At 39.2% G+C, this 20,066-nt stretch overlaps 2 protein-coding genes and 1 long non-coding RNA gene across 8 annotated transcripts in view; 2 read left to right on the top strand and 1 right to left on the bottom strand.

The window, feature by feature from the left end:
• The window catches only part of ACADSB (acyl-CoA dehydrogenase short/branched chain), a 28,398-nt gene extending 27,965 nt beyond the window's left edge, over positions 1-433 (bottom strand). For both annotated transcript variants that reach the window (XM_043517974.1, XM_043517975.1), the window contains exon 1: positions 300-433. In XM_043517974.1, coding sequence (XP_043373909.1) covers positions 300-335 — 36 coding nt within the window. In that variant the 5' untranslated portion in view covers positions 336-433. The remainder of the gene's footprint in view (positions 1-299) is intronic.
• On the top strand, positions 33-13,364 carry IKZF5 (IKAROS family zinc finger 5). 5 transcript variants are annotated; one of them, XM_038408772.2, is made up of 6 exons: positions 481-797; positions 7,648-7,743; positions 9,139-9,302; positions 9,598-9,780; positions 12,211-13,020; positions 13,201-13,364. In XM_038408772.2, the coding sequence occupies exons 3-6, from the start codon at positions 9,170-9,172 to the stop codon at positions 13,239-13,241; spliced, it is 1,167 nt and encodes a 388-aa protein (XP_038264700.1). In that variant the 5' UTR covers positions 481-797; positions 7,648-7,743; positions 9,139-9,169; the 3' UTR covers positions 13,242-13,364. The 5 variants fall into 5 exon arrangements, with proteins under 5 accessions (XP_038264697.2, XP_038264699.1, XP_043373913.1 ...); XM_038408769.2 differs by lacking the exon at positions 481-797 and adding an exon at positions 33-443 and having other exon boundaries at positions 12,211-13,364; XM_038408771.2 differs by having other exon boundaries at positions 426-797; positions 12,211-13,364.
• LOC122460880 lies at positions 1,368-17,629 on the top strand. The gene is made up of 2 exons (XR_006282474.1): positions 1,368-2,629; positions 15,617-17,629. It is a non-coding gene; the product is annotated as an uncharacterized LOC122460880 (long non-coding RNA).
• The last annotated feature ends 2,437 nt before the right edge of the window (positions 17,630-20,066 follow it).

Raw genomic sequence — 20,066 nt, forward strand, 5'->3', positions numbered from 1 at the left:
ACTCAGCGCCCTCAGCCTCTCCTGCACCCCAACCCCCAGCCCAGTGAAAGTGAGTGTGGCCCCCCCCCACAGGAAGGGGCGTGGTCTCAGGGAAGGGGCGGGGCGAGAGTGCTCCGGTTTTGTGCCTGTAGAAAGTTGACAACCCTAGTCCGGGCGCGGACAGGCTCGGGGCCGAGGGGCGTGGCCTCCGCTCGCCGGGAGGACCCAGCACCCCGAAGCGCCTCCTTGGCGAAGGGGGCTCCCGGCCCCCGAGTAGAGCGGGGCAGAGGCAGCCCGACCCCTTCAGGTTCACGCTTCACCTTCGCGCAGCTCCGCCACAGCGCCGCCGCCGCCATGTTCGCCGCCGCCGCCCCTTCGCCCGCGGCGAACCCAGCGAGCCCCTCCGCCGCTCAGGCTGCCCAGCGCGCGGACTGCGCCTGCCCGGAGCTCGCCAGTCTCGCGAGGTGGGAGGAACGGGGCGGGCGGGGCTACTACTACGGGAGACACTCACAACAAACATGGCGGCTGCGGTGGGTGTTGGGAGCGGTGGGGTGCAGGGGAGGTGAGTGATGCTCTCGCCCCGTAGCTCAGGAGCCGGGCTATGGGGGCGGGTGAGAGCCGCCCAGTGCCCTCATCCCCCAGGGGCCGCCGTCGCCGCCTGTGACTAGCCCCCTTGTCTTCTCCAGCCGGGGCCGCGGCCCTGTCCTCGGGGAGCAGGAGGCTGCCGTGGGGCTGGGGCCGAGGGCGGAAGCAGTGACAGCTCCCCGCCCTGCAGAGGCGGACCCTGGGGGGCAGTGGGTCTTCTCTTCTCCCTCCAGGTGAGTGCGGGGCTTTCCTTGCTCTCTCTGGCTCCCAGGTGAGTGGGTGGGATGTGTGCTTGGCCCCCGGCGGGTGAGGGTGCCCCTGCTCTTTGCCACTCGCTCCCGGAGCTAAGGGAGGATGCCCACGAGGGTTTTCCCCTTCTTCAGAAATGGGGTGGCCCTTTCTTTCTCTTGCACTGCTCCGCCGGGGAGACAGATGGCCGACAGATGCACCTGGCGCGGCTCCAAACGTGGTCTAATTTTTAACAAAACTTAAACCAACACAAACGAGGGCTATTGAATGTGGGATGGGTGTGAAAGAGCCGTCTTGGGGAAGGGTTTTCTCTGGCAGGGAGTTCATAGCACGCCCTTGGGAATGGATATGAATCTGCTATAAACCCTCTTTTCTTTCAATCGAGTTTGCTTAACAGAATTCTGCAGTAGTAGTGTTGTTTTCCTCCCATGTTTGGATCCTACCAGGCAACTGATGTGGGAAGCAGTGCTCTGAATGGGGTGTGGAGAATCTGATTTTTGGCCTTTGTATGAAGACTCATTTGTGTCATAGACTTTGAAGAGTGCCAGGTGGGAGCTCTTTGAAAAGTTGTTAGTAACTTTTTGTGAGGAATTAATTCTAAGGTCATGGCACTGTGTTTAAAACCTTGAGCATTATGTGGGACTGCTTTAGATCCTGATTTTTCCCCTCCTCCCCCCGTACTTCTTGGGAAGAAAGTAATAGAATAAGTCACATGACAGTGACTGGGGTTCAGAGGTGTTTAATTCTTCCCTTTATGAAAGAATCCCTTCATTCTGAGATACCCAGCTCGTGGTTTCACAACAGGCTGAGATGGTGTCAGAGAGACTTCCTAGAAGGAAAATGTGACACTTCATATGTATGTTTGCTTGCTGTCAAAGGTTTCAAACTGCTTGTTTGTGTCACAGCTATTTCAGAGCCATGGTATCTGAAGTATAGGCGCAAACCAGAAGGCTCCGCAGTGCACGTGTGTGAATTTTTACTTCAAGAGAACTGTAGAAGACTTCAGTAATATTTTACATAAGGCTTCCATATTAAAGCATTCTATAGCATTTTCTAGAGTATATGCATACAGAACTGCTGAAATGCAGCTAGCTTTAGGGTGAATGGGGGTATCGAGGCAGACAACCAATCCCCACCCAGTACTCTATACAACAGTGAAATATAGGATGGAAAATGTTGCCCAAGAACAATTAATTAAACAAACCCCCTATTCTTAAAGAATGTGCTATAGAAAACTCTGACGCTTGTAATAGGCAGAATCTCAGATTACTATATACAGCCTGTCAAAATTATCATGAAAACTTACAGGTTAAGGTACAAAATCTGTTATCCTTCCCTTTTCCACGATGCTTGTTGGTGCATTAAAAAAAATGCTCCGTGAGCAGAATTTCATAAGAATAGTTAGAGATGTCATCTAAAAATTACACACTAAAATATATAGCTTAATTTATTCTGTTCAGGTACCCATAGCCACGTCATGAACAACTTTAGTATGTAATATGACTAGTATGTCAGTTGTTTTTTTTCCTCTCTCTCTTGGGGAAAAATTGTGTGCATTTTTTTAAAAAATACATGATATGCTATTTGTTAATTTAAGCAAGGTCACAGAAGCGTTCCTTGAATGTGAAACAGAAAACGCTGAGGTTTGAGTTAGTTCTTGGATCCTGTTGGGAATTTACGAACATCAGAAGGATGAGGGGCGTCTGAGGTTCAATAGAGTTGAATGGAGTTAATTTAAACATGATGGTCAGACCACTAAATAATGTCTTCTGTCTTTCCCCAGTTGCACTTTTCAGTATTCATTTATCTGTTTAGAGTTTTTCAGACTGAAATGTTACTGTGTAAATTACCCCATGAATCAATTTTCCCCTTGAAGCAAAGAGTATCACAGTAGACTCTTGGGTGAAAATATAGTTGTTTTTTTTTAATGTTGATTCCTGTTGAGCCATCCCAAAACTCAATTTTCTAATATTCATTGTTGAATGGTTTAGTCCAGTGGTGTGCAAACTTTTCCATTTGCAGCCCCCCCTTATAGAATTTCATACCCCTCCTCCATTACTTGTAAACTGAAACTATTTTTCATGCCAGAAGGTGGAGGGGAAAAACAGAGATGACTGTTCATTCATTTGGTTTAGTGTTAGACACTATAACTCACTTGAAAGGTCCTAGGCTCTCAACTATTATTTTATAGGTTGCCGGTTTCTTTTAATATTAAATGAGTTAAAATTAGAGAATCAAAATTAATTTTAAAGGCATAGTAGGCCTACTGTAGTTATGAAACTTAAGTTGTTGAAAATAAGCCAGCCTGTGCTTTTATTAGTATGTTTTTTTAAAGGGTGAAAGGCTAAAGTTTCTTCAACCCTCCCCACCCCCCATCTCTTCCCCTCCCAAACCTCTGGCACTCCCCTCCCCCACACGCCCCTGTTTGTGCACCACTGGTTTAATCCCTATATTTGACATGCCTTAAAGTTATAACTTGGTGAGACATGGCCTCTGGAATCTAAACTACTTTCTCCCATCCCCCTCCCCCACCCCCACCCCTTTTTTAATGCATGAGCTGGTATCTTTGTTTTACTGCAGGAGCCACCACCAAATGGAACACAAGTTAACTTAAACCTAGAGGAAGCTAATATCTGAAAGAGGGTAGGCAAAATTGTTGTGTAAAGGTGTGCCCAGAGTTAACTTACAGTGATCAGAAAAGAGAATAGTGGACCATATTCAGTCCTGCCATAAAAGGGCACCACTCCTTGGAAGCCACTAGAGTGGCATGCTTGTATTAATTTAGATGGAATAAATGAGCTAAAGGTGGTGACAAAACCCAGTTATTGTCTAATGTTAAACAGTTATACAAGGCCTACTTGGTATACAGAGATCTCAGCCTGCTTAGCATCATGGCAAACACGCCATTAAAAAAACTTTAACCTTGTATTAAAGGTACAGAAAAGAATGAAATTATTAAAACCTTTGAAATGCAAAGTATTAAATAAGGCAATCATTGTAACAGTATTTTTTGTTCCCTTTAGGAGAGTGATTTTAAAAGGAGAAACCCACTGTTTTAGTGTCTTAGATGGTATCAACAGATGGTAACTGTCCTTTTGGGGAAAAGGGAAGAAGTTAGTTGAGATGGGCTGGAGATGGTGTTGCTGCTGTTGTTTTTCAATTCTTCTTAGAAGGAAAAGCCCCCTTGTTTGACAGTCTCTTACATGGCATTAAAGATGGTAATAACGATCATCCTAGATGATGTTTGGGATTCAGCTGGAGATGGTAGGGGTGGCGATGTCATCTGGGCTCCTCTCTGGCCCTTTCTGGTTAGGACACATTTCAGAATCAGGATGATGAAGACCTAGGGGCCCAGGAAGCTGGGGGCTGGCAACTGTGATACTGACACTCGCTCCAGTAGCCTCTCTGTTCTCTCCATATGTCCTTTTTGTTTTCATACTTTCCCCACAAAATCTTTCTTTTAAGGACTCCAAAAAGGGAGTGAGAGTGGAATAGCCTATCTCCTTGTTATTTTGTCCACCAGTTGGGCCTAATATTTGACATACCAATCTTGGCTTATTAACTTCCGGCTCCACATCTCCTGTTTTTAGCAAGTGTAATTTTAACAGTCCTTGAGTCATATCAACATGGCCTTTTTATTTAAACTAATTCAGTTACTCTGTCTTCCATTTGGACTTTTATCCATCAACCTTTGTTACAGAGTATGTAACATTTTATGAATTTATACATACATTTTACCATTGAGCTCACATTTTGGGTAAATTTGTAGGCCCAATTGTCACAACAGCACCCAGTTACTTCAGGGCTGAATTTCAGCCACTGTATCAGATTCCAAAAATAGCAGATAAAGCCTATCTTAGGAAACCTCCACTGGTTCATCCAATTCCAATTTTTTAGACACAATTGATACCAATCAATGTTGATAAACAAGGACATAAATAACCCATTGGAATGTTGGCTTGTGTTGAGCAAGAAAGAAAGGAAAATGGAGAAATCATGTTTAACAAATGAAAAAAGATGTCAAGTAGGGAAACCCCTTTGACTTATTTTCAAACCAAGGGTACCTGGGGATCTTTCTTGCCTATCAATTTAGTTCTGTTGTGGTTTTACCTTCCAGTGGTTTTAGTGTGACAGTTGTTAGAAAGTATAATTGTTATACAGTTTTAAATACTAGGAATGTCTTGATTTTGTTTCTCACTGTAGACTTGTGGGATTTTACATATTTTATTAAAATTATCTCTGTATGTATGGGATATGTACTTCCAGAGTGTTTTCTGCCTCTGTATTTCATCAATATTGGAGTGAAAAGGACAAAGTGGAACTGATTTGAATTGATAAGGTAGAACTCCTATTTCACTCCTTTGATGTTTCCAAGGTCCTCTCCTTTATTCTCTCAAACCACCAAAAGTATATCTTGTTGACTATCCTTCCAAATAAGAACTGAATATAGCTGCTTCTGAAGCTCATTAGTGCTGTTCCTGAATCAGGCAATTGGAACAGCAGTGGTATCCAACATTTTCAGCCTGAACATGTTATTTCAAAAAAGTCAAGACACCACGCTCACTTTTTTGAGACAGATTTCCTCAGGAGGGCACCATCCACATATACCTAGCTAGCTTTTATGCTTCCATCCTGATGCCCCCTGCTGGGGTCAAGTTGTGTAGGGGAAGCAGCTGAAGCATGTTGCTTTCTGGCAATCCTCAGCTAGTTTATGGTTTAGTGGTCCCTTAGGGACCACTTACAACTGGTGCAAGGTAGAACAACCCCAAGGCTCTAAACTGACCTCTGGCAGAGAATCAGGGAGCCATAACTGGTGGTTCGTTTTCAGCTTTTTTTCTCCTCTGCCTCACTGCCCTGTGTGAGGGTGAGGAGACATCCTTCACTAGGCATTTCTGTAGGTTAAGGCAGAGCTGATTGAGCTCCCATCCTTCTCTTCCAAAGACTCCAGCAACTTGTCAGGTAAGCAGAGAATAGTGTAACCCGATCCGCTTCTCTTATGCCATTCCTAAAATGCAGCAGATGAGTAGTGGAGAAGCTGCAAACAGCTGCAGCAGGAAAAGGACAGCAACTTATCAGTGCTCTCACCTTACATCAGAAGCTTCAGGAGAAGCAGTTGGGGGTTGAGCCTAACACTGTATTCCTGAAGTGGTGGGTTTTGTTCAAACACTTATGTTCTCTAGGAAACACTTCCAGAACAGAGTTTCAATTTGTATTTTAATAGAAATTTTCTTAGTACAGTTGCCCTCAAGGACCACAGGTTGCATACCACTGTAGTAAATTGGTATAGGAGACATTCCCTATTCTAGGGGTTTAGCATGTTGACACTGAAAAGTTTACACCTATTGCTAGACGAGTAGCAAGTGACTTAACTGGTATATCAAACTGGGATCAACAGTACAGTAGAATGTTGCACTAATACTATATTGTTTAATACAAAGCATCATTGTGAAAGAATGGTTCATATAGACATCTCTCTAAAGAGTCTGCAGAAAACCAGTATTCTAGTGGTATGTGCTGACTTAGGCCTCATAAGTGACTTTAACAAGTTACTTAACCCAGTGTTAGTGAAGAACTTTGAAAATGCAAAGCACTGCGTGAGTGACTAGTAGTGATCTGGAGTTTGGTACTGGACATTTGCAGATCATCTAATGAAACTCTGGTCATTACTGTAAAATGAAAGGATTTACCAATTGAAATGTAGATGTTAATGATTTCTGTGATAATTTGCAGCAATTGAAACATCTGATTGAAACTGCCCCCTTTTCAGACTGAATCTTATCTTCCATCTTAAACTCATTACAAGTCAAAGTCCTACAAAAGTCTGGTCATTTACAGTGGTAATATTGGAAAAGTGACAAATGGTGAATTTTTTTTATTATTGAAAGATAATGCAGTCTAACGAAACCCCATGTCATATACAAAATATTAAACTCAAATTCTGTGGCTGGGAACACCGAATTATGTAGCACTGCCACTGTAAGCCCTCTTCCCATCACTAAAATCAACACTATTACAGAGTGTGTTTTCCAGTTGCCTGTCCTACAGAAAAGTGGTTCCCCCAAAATTTGTTTTGTGGATCACTACTAGTTGTCTGCAGAATGAAATATTTGAGAGCTCCATACAGCTTGATAGTTTCAAGATGGCAGGCAGTTTAGAGGCAGAGGTGATAGGCATGACTGGCAAGGTGGTAATAGATCTAATCAGTGGCCAGGAAGAAGTTGGGGTAACAGCTACCAACAGCACAGACAAGGACAGTCTTACTACCCCCAGTATGAATATGGCTACAACTCCTACAATCCAAGTCCTCATTACGGCCGCTATTAATATGGTATTTTGTTGTTAAGTATCCTCTAAAACCAATGAACATGAATGCCAGATTTTGGGTTTTGTTTTGCTCAATTTTCTCATATTTTCTATGTATGAGGAGTGGCTGGGGTCCATGAAAAGATCTCCTTCTGGAAACGTAGTTCATGTAATGAAATAATTGAACTACTGCTATGAATTTTATTTGTTGCAGGGGAGCCTCTCTTGAAAAAAGAAAAGCAGTACTTATGGCACCTTAGAGACTAACAAATTTATTAGAGCATAAGCTTTCGTGAGCTACAGCTCACTTCATCGGATGTGAGCTGTAGCTCACGAAAGCTTATGCTCTAAAATTTGTTAGTCTCTAAGGTGCCACAAGTACTGCTTTTCTTTTTGCGAATACAGACTAACACGGCTGCTACTCTGAAACCTCTCTTTTGAAAGTTAAGCAAGAAGCTAAAAAAGATTTGATTTAGAAATCAGAAAATATAAGTTTGGCAGACTAATTTTTTTATTTATTTTTTGTTCCAGGGAAAGTGGGGCAGCTGTGCTCCCTTGCTTTCTGTCTGACCTACTGGGAGTACAGGTTGGAGTATGTTTGCTACTTAGCAGGAAACTGAAATTCAGGTACAATTCATGTAGACTTTAAAAAACAAACACGGAAAAACTAAAGAACTTCGCTAAAAATAGCTGGAGAAATCTCCTGTTGTGTTCTTGTCTCTGGCTGCAGCTCTGATTTTCCTGTCATGATATGAGTCATTCAGCTGTTTCTTTCTGGAATAATCAATAAAATGGTAGCCGCAGGCATTGCCAAGCTGCTCAGTTCATGTCAGTGAAGATTTTAAGTTCCAAGTATTTTTACGTATAGACTTTTAATTTCTTTAATATACATTAAATGAATTTTTTAGTCATCTAATGCAGTAAAATAATCAGTTCTCTTTAGTCTCACAAAACCACTAATGTAGGTAGGGTTTTTATGTCCAATTTACAGATGAGTAGAGTGGTAGACTCACTACTTCAATTCATATTGTTGGTAAGAGGCATAAGCTTTACTATTGGATGTGAAATGGGTTTCTTTACAAAAAAAATAAAGTTTCAAGTAACTTGGATACATTTTAAGTGATTGTACTGTAATAATATCAGTACCACTTTGAAATCTCAGTGACTAAGATTAAACGTTGTTTTGTAATTTAGCTCTTTTTAATGAATGAGTTCCCTCTAATTTATGCGATTTTTATAACAGAAAATATGCATAAAAAATGCATTGCGTTGAACACCAAATTTGATGCTTGAAAATTTGGAATTTCTCATCCTCTGAAATCTGTTCCCCTCAGTTGCTGATTTGAAACTTGAATAAATCAAAATATAATTTCCCTTGCCAGATGATGATGAACATTCTTGACAGTCTTGAATGTACTGTGATGCATAGTTATGGCTCATTATTTCATGGACCATAACTGTGCATGTGCCTAACTTTAAGTCCGTGAGAAATATTATTTCTGAACATAATTCTAAGTTACAGAACAATTACAGTATAACATTGTCAATGCAAGAAGTCTCTTCTTTACAATAAATTTCCTTCCATGTTAAGATGTTAAATCTCAGCATTTAAGAAAAATATCTGGAATGTCCAAAAATGTTCTTTGAATCTAACCTTTGTAAAGATTATTTAATATTTCCAAACTGAATGGTAAGGTTAGTTGAAATTTGTTCTTGTGTCCAAATAGTCAACTAAACTGACTTTTATTACATCATTTTATTAAATTTAAAGTATTTATAATACTCTTGCTGAGAACTATCTTCCCAACTGTGACTGAGATCTTTAAATAACATTGAGCTGCGTAAAGATTTCAGCAATACTCTTATGATTGTCTGTTCATGTGTATTTTACTTTTGACCATATGCATTTTATTTAACAAGACTGTAGAGATGTAATCCTTGATTTACAGTGGTTTCTGTAAATGTGAATTCTTTTGTTTCAAATTCAGTGAAATGTTCTCTGATTCGGATTGATTTTTCTAGGCACAAGTTATTGTAAACTCAAAGTGTGAACATGGGTGAAAAGAAACCGGAGCCTCTGGACTTTGTAAAAGATTTTCAGGAATATCTTACTCAACAGACTCACCATGTAAATATGATTTCTGGATCTGTTAGTGGGGACAATGAAGCAGATGCCCTTCAGGGAGGTAGGCTCTCTTCAGTGCTGTCAAGTATTCTAGTTTTTTGGGGGGGTGATTGTGCTGATGTTTGCATTTGAACTTGCTTATTATGAAGGCTACTATACTAGTCTGTAAAGCTGTAGAACCTCTGGGGGAAGTCTTTTGTAAAAAAAACTTTTCATCAAAACTTATTTCTCATTAATTTATTTTTGTGTGGGGGTTAGGGGAATAAGGAGCTAAGAAGTTTGTACTAGTGCCACTGTAACAAAGCAACAACCCAGTGATTCTCAGTCAGAATCTCTACTGCATTTACTGTTTTTAGCTGGGGCAGATGGTGATCAGAATGGACTAGATCATCCTTCCGTTGAAGTTGCACTGGATGAAAACTCAGGAATGTTAGTGGATGGGTTTGAAAGGACATTTGATGGAAAGCTGAAGTGTCGATATTGCAACTATGCCAGCAAAGGAACAGCACGGCTTATAGAGCATATCAGAATTCACACAGGTATGAAGGATTCTACAGTACTTTGCTGTGGGGCAGTATTGCAGTATCTCTGTATTCTATGCTCAGTGTATATGGAACTAACTCACTCATAGGCTTTGCAGATGTGTGTATGTATCTTCAAACAGTGTCATAGTGATGACAACTTTCCTCAACTGTAAGCAAAGTCTGTGGGTTTTTTTTTTTTTTTTTTTAAAGATTTTTCTTTTTTTTAAAAAGATTAGGTACTGTATTTTCATTATACTTGTTTAGGCCCCAATCCTATAAGCATTTATGTGTGTGCTTAGCTTTACTATCATGAGTTGTTGCATTGATTTCAATGGGACTAGTCCTGGTGGTAAAGATTTAGCACATGCGTAAATGTTGGCAGGATTTTGGGTCTTAGAGAATAGCTCTTGTTGTTGTGATGTCTCAGGCACAAATTAATTATAAACCAAGAAACTGAGTAAATATTTTGCTTACACTAGTACATGAAATTATATTTTATTACTATAAGATAATGTTGAAATATCTGCCTGTAGGTCAATTGCACAAGAAAAGCACGGTGTCTAACATTAATGAAGGCATTTTTGAGCATTAAAGATCAGTTAGTAAACTGAAAATTTCCATTTTCCAAAAAGTACAAGTTACAGTAGAGCCCTACTCCCTTCCACCATGCTTCCATTTCATAGTGGAACCTCCCATAACTCTTATTTTAAAGCTGTTGAATTACCTTTCAGGGGTGGCATTCCAGTGCTCAGTGTCCCCTCCTGTCTTTATATGATTGTTTGCTTAATCTTGGTATAAACTGTATGCTTATTACAGAGCTATCCAGTCCCAGTTGGTGGACACGTGCCAACCTCTGAAAAGATGGTACAAAAATACCTTACACCAAGGACTGCCACTGCTTTTTCTTGCGTTTCTCTTCTGAAGCTGGTGGTATAAGCAGGTCTGGCTAGAAAAAAAGAATCACAGTTGAGTGTCTTAAGCTGTGATACTAAGCAATAAGATGTCTGTCACTGGAAAGTTTCCCAATTTTTCTATATCAGGATTACCAGTCCTGCTTGAGCAAATACTGGTTTGAACTCTGGCAGAAAGTAAACTAAATATCCCTGGGAGAAACATGAACATAAGAATTCTCATCAGGGAGCAGCAGATGCATGCATCCTACAATCTTGTATGAATGCAAGATCAACAGTAGATGCCCGCAGACACGTAACTCCTTTTGGAAGTCAGTTTGGGAACCTGCTATGTGATGGTGGAAACTTCTTTAGAGAGAAAGTTAAGGCTATTCTCCCTAGTGCCAAGGAGAGAGAGAGAGAGAGAGAGAGGTCACACCTGTTATACTCTGCAGGCTGTTATACCCTTTTGTAGAAGAATTAATGGACCAGCACCTTCCTGGAAGCTGGTCTATAATTCTAGTTCTGGAGTTAATGATATCGGCACCATCAGCAAGGCATTAAGCCTCTTTACTAGCATAAATCTGGAGTTTTAATTCCCAGAACACAAAGCACTAAAACCTTTGGGCTTTTGAAACATTCTGGATCAAATGAATAGGTTTCATCTAAACCACTCTGAAGGATCTCTCTATCTTAAAGGAAGATCATAGGCGCCGACTATACTGTTATGAATGTTTCCTGTAATCATGTTTGAAAATGGTTTTTCAAACACTTTAAATGCATGAGTGAGGATTGAGCCTAAATGATATCTGGTATTCTACCAAAGCTCAGCTGGCATCATTAAAAAGCCAAAATCTAGCTCCAGCCTCCTGAATCAGAACCTCCCCAGACAGTGTAACCAATACAGTTCTACTCCATGATGGTGGGAGCTGGATGTTAGGGGTATCTCAAGAATTGCATCTCCGTGACACAGCACTTAGCTCTACAGGGGCATAGTTTACTCTTTTTTTTATTTAACCACAGGGTCCTAAAAACCTGTCCTTATATATTTAAATTTGAAAGCCATGTGGGTGTTTACAAAAAGGCAGACTGATAACACTGCAAACCTCAATCTGAAGCATAGTTATTCATAAAACAAATAAAGCTATGGCAGGTAACTGAACAAACTTTGCCATGCTGTCTTGCCTACATGCCTCAAACCCATTTTGGACAAAGCACTTCTAGAATTGTGAGTATTATTCAGACTACCTACCATTCATATCTTCGCACCATTCCAACCAGGGTCTCAATTAGTGTCAATTGTAGTAATAGTGGTGGCTTTTCTAAAGTTTAAACTTGCCTACTGAAAACAGGAGACCACCTCCAAACTCATCTCACTTATGACACCCTGCAACCTTCCATTAGCCCTGAGTTGGACTGGATTTGAACTGTTGATTAAAAAGTGAAATGCTCTATTCAATTAGTAGCCCCCACAAACATTCACTCTCTTCCATGTTCTGTTAGGCTGCTTTGTGCAAATATACATAAATTGTTATACTGTAATTTTCTCTTTCAGGTGAAAAGCCACACAGATGCCATCTATGTCCATTTGCATCAGCCTATGAACGTCATCTGGAAGCGCACATGCGATCACATACTGGTGAAAAACCGTATAAATGTGAATTGTGTTCCTTCCGCTGCAGTGACAGAAGTAACCTGTCTCATCATCGTAGACGCAAGCATAAAATGGTACCTATAAAAGGTACTAGGTCTTCCCTGAGCAGCAAGAAAATGTGGGGGGTTTTGCAGAAGAAGACCAGCAATCTGGGATACAGCAGAAGATCATTAATTAATTTGAGCCCACCTTCCATGGTGGTTCAGAAGCCAGACTACCTTAATGATTTCACCCATGAAATCCCAAATATTCAGACTGAAGCATATGAAAGCATGACAAAAACAACACAGACTGGTGGCCTGGCAAGAGATCCACAAGACCTTAAGATAGACAATCCATTAAATCAGCTATCAACATTAGCAGGACAGTTGTCTAGCTTGCCACCTGAAAACCAAAACCCAGCATCTCCTGATGTTGTACCATGCCAAGATGAAAAGCCTTTTATAATACAGCAACCTACTGCACCAGCAGTAGTTTCATCTGTGTCAACAAATATTCCTCAAAGTTCATCTCCTACTAGCCCAGATCCTCGGCCCCCACACAGTCAAAGAAACTACAGTCCAGTGGCAGGTCCAAGTAGTGATCGCAGCGTCCATACTAGTACTCCTAGCATAAGTAACAGTCAGCCAAGTACTCCAGCTCCAACCCTTCCAGTTCAGGATCCTCAGCTTCTGCATCACTGCCAGCACTGTGACATGTATTTTGCAGACAATATCCTTTATACTATTCACATGGGATGTCATGGGTTTGAAAATCCTTTTCAGTGCAACATATGTGGGTGCAAATGTAAAAATAAGTATGACTTTGCTTGCCATTTTGCAAGAGGTCAGCATAACCAACATTGACTGAAAACATGCTTTCATTTAGTTTTTTTTAACATATGTTTCATACTTGCTGAAGGAGACCTTGTTCATCCCCAACAAGAAATCTAACAAACAACTTGACAACGGAGGCAAAATTCATGTTATCATAAAATATGCCAAGGATATTTGAGTCATGGAGGTGGTAGTTTTATGTCATTGTTTAAAATAAAAAGTTATGAGGATTGGCGTGCAGTAACATGTTTTATGTTTGTTACATTTAAGTTATTTGCACTTAAGATCCAAAAAAACATTCTACAAATGCCAATCCAGATTGCGTCCTTAAACGTAAATTGCAACCTATCAGACTAGATATTAAACAAGATAAGAAGTCTTGGTACCTAAAATATAGTGAAAGTTGTTAATACAGTGAAATGTATGGTTAATATGAAAACTATATTTCTGCTTATAAACTAACTGTTTACCAAACTGAATAAAATCTTTAACTCACAGCAAAGAATAAACTTTCATGGATACATAAAATTTGAATTTAAAATTTGTCAGTTTCATCTGATCAAGATATCAAATTTTTAGTGAATTCTAAAGTTGTTTTTTATGCTAGGCCTTTTCTTTTTCTTAAAAAAAACCAAAAACCTAGAGCAGTTTTATAGATTTGAAGAAAACTTGAAGGTACCTTTTAAAATAAATACACACACACACACACACACTATGAATGAGGCTTTGGTAAAAGAGGTTAAATGAGAAATAGACAATAGACAGCTTTGCATGAGGACAGTTTTCATTTTAAAAACCGTCAAGACATTAAATGTTATTAAATACATAAATAGAGGCCATATTTTAATTTTTTTTAAAAGAAAACAATGTATTTTAACTGTCATGCTAGGTTGCCTATATGTTTGAAAGTTACTCATTCTAGTCTATATAAACTGCAGCTAACATGGAGTTCTCTTTGTCCCTGGTCTACCAGAGCCTCTACCAGAGGTTTTTTAATCTTCTGGACCTGCTCCTAAGGCCATCTTTTTTTCCTCCACTGTTTGTGGGGGAAGGTAGGCAGAGGAATATTGATGGCTACAGTGTGGAGCTGTGATTAATACTGTGAATGGCAAATACTGTCTGAAGATGTACGTGCCGTCCACTGTATGGGTTAACTATTTTTTATATTGTAAATCTAGATCATTGTAAAAGCGCCTAGGCTAATGGATGAGCACTTGAATAAAACATCCTATCAAAGTTCCATGAAAGCACTGGGCATTACAACACCAGAATTTGTCATGTTTCAGAAAAGTGAATAACTTAACTTTCTCTGTATTTTGCAATTCACTTTGACTTTATTTCATTTTGTACTACTTGTTGCAAGACAAGCATGGGTTTTTTTGGTTTGTTTTTTACTACACTAGTGAACATAGACATACAAGAGAAGAGTGAATGTTTTGTGGGCAATAGGTACAAGATTTACTTCCTTAACATTTTGGGGGATTTTTCCCCACAGGACATATGTATGTCAAAATGATCCAAAAACTTCTGTTGTCCTGGAGCAAGATCCAAAATCTAATGAAGTCAACTGAAAGACTTGTTTACTTCAGTGAGCTTTGGATCAGGCCCTTGGAGAAAGAAGAGTTGTGGTATTGGGAGTTTTTCTTTCACTTCATTATTTAATTAGAAATTTGGGACTTGAGTGCATGGCTCTACAGATTTGTCTAGCATGAGACTATTTTTCATCCTTACAATAGCCAGTGAGTTGTGTAGGTATGCAACTTGTGGTGGCTGACTGAGTGTAGTATTTATGATTGCAGAAGTTAGAGATAGAAAAAGTCTATTAGGCCATATAATTCACCCCATGCTACTAGTTAATATCAGAGATGAAACTTCCTGGCTATGGGTTTAATCCAAATTCATTGACTTCAGTGGGCTTTTATAGAAGGCTCTTAATTTCTGCATAAATAAACTCGGGAATATTTGGAGAATGCATTTGTTTAGCTACTATAAATTTTAATGTAATAAAAATTAACTAATCTTTTATTAGAATTGCTTTTTTTAAACTTACACTTCGCAAACAGAACAATTCTACAGTTACACCATACTTGTGCATAAACTGAGACCTAGACATCTGAAATCATACACTTGAATATCTATTTTCATTTTGAGGGTTGCACTACAGTTCATTCAACATTTAATCTAGTTGACTGTTGCTCTTATACAGGTTCTGTAAACTGAGTTTTTTATACAAAAAATAGTATGTGGAAAAAATACATTCTGAATAGATCATTTTATTGGTCAGCTATCTGCATACTTTATGGTTCGATCTAACATCAACTGAAGCATGGGTATTGTATTTAAACCAAAATGCAATTGTTACTGTTAAAGACTTTTAGAAAAGCTAGCAGTTGTTTGACTAGCCACAAAGGAAAACATTTGATACTATGCTATTCCAAATAATCTAAACTAGTTGTTTTTCTTGAGGCTTTCGGAACTTTGGGAAGCCAAAGTTTTAACCAGATATTTTCAGTTGGAATTGTAGTAGCACTTGTCATACATTAGTCTGAATATTGGGTAGTAGAAGTTGCACATCACAACTGCTTCTGATTGAAAATATACAACCAATTGGTGTATGAGCCCACTCCCTTTGAAGACAGTGGCAAAACTATCACTTCAAATCCTACAGAATTTTTAGAGGCTTTTATCCTTCCCTTCATTATTCTTGTTCTGATGCTTAGGCCTAGAGTTTCTATTGGTAGTCCCTTTAACCATTCAGTACTTGAATCAACACATATCTAGAAAACATGCCTTGGAACTCTAACAAAATGGTTCCCAACCTGGTCCATGGGCCACAATGAAGAGCCAGGACACCCACAGAAGTAGCGAGAAATAAGAGGAAGCCTGCCTAGCCCAATTGCAAAAGGGGCCTTCATTGGAATATGGCCCACATGATAATAAATAGCGGAGGCTAATAAAAAGTAGTATGAAATTTTGAAAACTTGTGGACCCTGCACAGCATATTTTGATGCTATTAGATAATGGTAAATAGTTTACTCTTCAGCAAAGTACCCAAGGAAACTAAAAAAAGAGAATTCAAGCTTTAACTCTTAAATATATAACAGTTATAGCCAGATACAGCTTGTCTCATGCAAGTAGCCCCATTGACTGCAATGGAAATACTCAGCAGGATTTGGCATTCAAGCCCTGCTCCTACAACAGGGTCTGTGGGGTGGACTTCATTAACTTCACTGGTACTCCAGGCAGACTCAATTTCAGGATTGGGACCTTAAGTTGCTTAAAAATAAAAAGCATATTACTGTGTTTTCTGTTGTGCCAAACAGTGATTTGATTACACGTATTTCCTTCTGACTACTAAGTATGTTTGGAAGGTGCATTTTCAGTTTTATTATTAAAATTGTAGTTTTTCATAATTTTGTACTAAAATTGTATATATTCTAATATTTACTAGAATTTAAAATAAAGAGCACAATTAGTATTGCAAAGCTGTTTATGGTTGTGACCCTGCAAACCTTTATTTTCACAAGTAGGCCTTATTCTTACAAAATGAATAGGAAATACTTGTCAGTAAGGATTTGTGGGATCAGGCCCTAGATTAGTAAAATTGTTTCATAGTGAATTCTAAATGTGCTAATCTGCACTAACTTTAAAAACAAATCCTAATAACATTTTATGAGGAGCTGTTTAGCTTTTAACTTGTATGAACAAGGACAGTTCAGGATACGAGTTGAAACTTTTCCACAGTTTAAGTTCTATATTTGGAAAACATTAGCTTTATGTTTGTTTTTATTGTTATGGAATATTTTATAGATCTGTTGGACAATTTTTAACATGCACTATTTATCGTACTCTTAATACAGACATCTGATTCTGAGGATTTTCTGTTCAGCGATCAGTCAAATATTGGATTGAAGATGTTGGCAGGAGATTAATGATCTCAGTTAATATTTAAAATAAACTGTGAAGCAACTAACAGAATAATTTGATTTTTGCAAATGCAATGTTTTGCTTCAGGTGACTTTTGCATAAAATTTTATTTGTATTTTAACATACAGCCCTCCGTTCTGGAAAAGACATTCTGACATCGTTTCATAGCAGAATTTGAGCTACGTTACACATGCTTTTGTTATGGATTTTTTTTCCTTGACAAAGGGAATGTCACTGGCAAGTTTCCCATCAGTTTAAGTTTCTGTGAAAATACATAGCCAACAGATGTTCTGTTGCAGAAAAAACAAGTCCCTGCTGAGGCATTTTTCACTGAGCAATCTTAGCATATGTGCTTCTAGTTCCTGCTTTGTTAATAATGTGTATTTCAATGTAAAGAGCATATTTTGAATGCAAAAGATGAGACCTGAGTTAGTTGTAAAACAAGTTTTATTGTGTAGTGATGCTGGTTTTAGAAAACAAAGGTTAATTCTGAAATAACTTGACTATATCTAGTGTAGTTCATGTTGTGGAGCTTTGTTTTGTAAGATATGAATAAAACACTTTCTAATGATGTTCAATTTATTAATCCTTTTTGAAAACTATGTAGGTCTTAACTGCTACCCATATGAGTAGTCTTTACTCATACAAGCTATTCCATCAACTGCAGCTAGGACTAGTTGCCTGGGTGTGCAGGATTAGGCATACAAAACTCATTGAACTTAATAGACTCCAGTGGGCTTTGGATCCCATCAAAACTGGAAGCTTTGTGTTCACTATAGCTATTATCAGATAACTACTAAATTCATTAATGTAATACCAAAATCTGCCCTAAGAACATACATTAATACACCTAGCTAAACATTGTTTTAGGAGTGGAAATGATTAATGAAGCTGAGTGATTCTTGCAACTGGAGTTGCAAGAGAGTGTAAGGCAGAGCAGGACTATCATAGCCAATCTCTATTTCCAGCTGCAGTATTCAGCAGAACTAATTCAAGGCATCTCAATACCAGAAAAATGTTTGCAAACTAGTGTAAATTGAAGTAAAACACAAATGATTAAAGGGACGGAAGAAGTGACGGACTGACAAAAAATATAAAAGAACAGAGATATAGCTTAGCTATATTACTAAATGGAATGAGGGGAGAAACATACCTATATATAAGTATCTGAAGAGGGCAAAGACATACTTTGGCGTAATAAGGAACAGTACTGGGTGAACACACATGGTGCAGCCCCAGCAAAGGAAGTGGAGGAGTCCTTGTTGCTTGGAGCATTAAAAAAACCTGCATAAAACACGAGAAAATGTAATCTATCATCAGGGTCAAGGTAGTTCTTTCCATTCGTGTAACTCATTAACATTAGAGATGGATTCATTTCTTGAACAAAAACTATTATAGCATGACAAGAGTGAATTAGACCAGGATGGACAACAGGAAAGCAGGGAACCTTTCTTGCTGACTACCATAATATTAAGTTCCAGATGGAGCAGTGTTCAATCTCTTTAAGTCAGAAGTCCGGAGGTGGTCTGGGAGTAAAGAACAAAAAGAGGAAGCTTCAAGGTGGGGCACAATTTGATTTCCTAACCACCCATTCACTGTAAAAGTGTGTTGCCTTTCTGACCTGCATGGTAAATGACTTTTCAAGGAGTTAACATGCACTGAACTTGTTTCTGTTATTCTTTAACTCAAAAGATCACCTGCTTCAATATCAGATGGGTAGCCGTGTTAGTCTGGATCTGTAAAAGTGGCAAAGAATCCTGTGGCACCTTATAGACTACCAGATGTATTGGAGCATAAGTATGTGGCAACTGGGTGAGGAAAAATTAGTTCGATAGGGTAGGCCAATGTTTGGATGACTTGCATACAGTGAGATGATGCTATCCAATTTAAGGGTCCAAATATTTGAGTCCTGACCAGTTCACTTAAATTTTTAATTATAAAGCTTATTAAAAGCATGTAATGTTAATGTCAATATAAACAAGTCAGGAAATGCAAAAGTTAATGCCATTGAGAATCTTAACTCAGGCCAGGTCTACGCTATACATTTACATTGATATAACTACGTCACTCCGGGGTGTGAAAAATCCATATCCCTGAGAGATGCAGTTATACTGATCTAACCCCCGGTGTAGACAACACTATATGGGCCCCCACTGGCCAAGGTGGATTAACCACACGGTCAGGAGAAGCTTTTAGTAAAGCACTGCAGTGGTCCAGGTTTTTAAGTGTAGACCTTCTCCTCAGAGAGAGGTCTCAACAGACTTGCTGGTTTTATGACTCATTCCAACAACTTGTAACCTACTAACCCTCCTTTGTCCTATGATGCAGAGATGTTAATTGCCCCTTCATTTTAAGTGGTTTCTATGCTTAATCTGTCCCACCTTGACACTCTAGTTACCTTTTCCAGACCTGAAGAAGAGCTCTGAAAAGCGCAAATGCTTGTCTCTTCTACCAACAGAAGTTGGTCCAATAAAAGATACTACCTCACCCACCTTCTCTCTATCATACCCTGGGCACAATACAGCTAAACCAACACTGCAAACAATCAACTCTCTCACACAGCATATTCAGGTTAATGTTTAACAGTCTGACTAGTAAGCAAAAATGTTACTACACATTGCCTTAACATTTGCATTACATGGCTTCCTTAAAATTGTATGTCAGTTTAATTTGTTTTGCATTTTGCTTTTTATTTTAGAGAACTTAGTTTTTGATAGATGTGGGCAATTGTTTGCCCAAATCTATTTTAAATGCAATCACTCGCTAGTTACACATTTATTTGGCAGTTACTGTGGCTCTATAGTTGCATAACTTTAATAGGAAATTTACAGTGTCTTCACTTAAACTGTTGCTGCAGCTATATCGCTGTAGTGCTTCAGTGTAGACATTACCTATGCTGACAGGAAGGGTTTTCCCATGGGCATAGGTAATCCACCTCCCTGAGAGATGGTAGCTAGTTTGGCGGAAGAATTCTTCCATTGACCTAGCACTGTCTTCACAGAGGGTTAGGCTGGC

The sequence above is a fragment of the Dermochelys coriacea genome, chromosome 7, assembly GCF_009764565.3.
Source record: "Dermochelys coriacea isolate rDerCor1 chromosome 7, rDerCor1.pri.v4, whole genome shotgun sequence".
Lineage (NCBI taxonomy): Eukaryota > Metazoa > Chordata > Testudines > Dermochelyidae > Dermochelys > Dermochelys coriacea.

Excerpts from the sequence above, each read along its gene's own strand:
- IKZF5 (XM_038408769.2), top strand. The coding sequence starts at position 9,170 with ATGGGTGAAAAGAAACCGGAGCCTCTGGACTTTGTAAAAGATTTTCAG. Across the intron at positions 9,303-9,597 it reads AGCAGATGCCCTTCAGGGAG|CTGGGGCAGATGGTGATCAG; the intron begins GTAGGCTCTCTT and ends TACTGTTTTTAG. Across the intron at positions 9,781-12,210 it reads GCATATCAGAATTCACACAG|GTGAAAAGCCACACAGATGC; the intron begins GTATGAAGGATT and ends TTTCTCTTTCAG.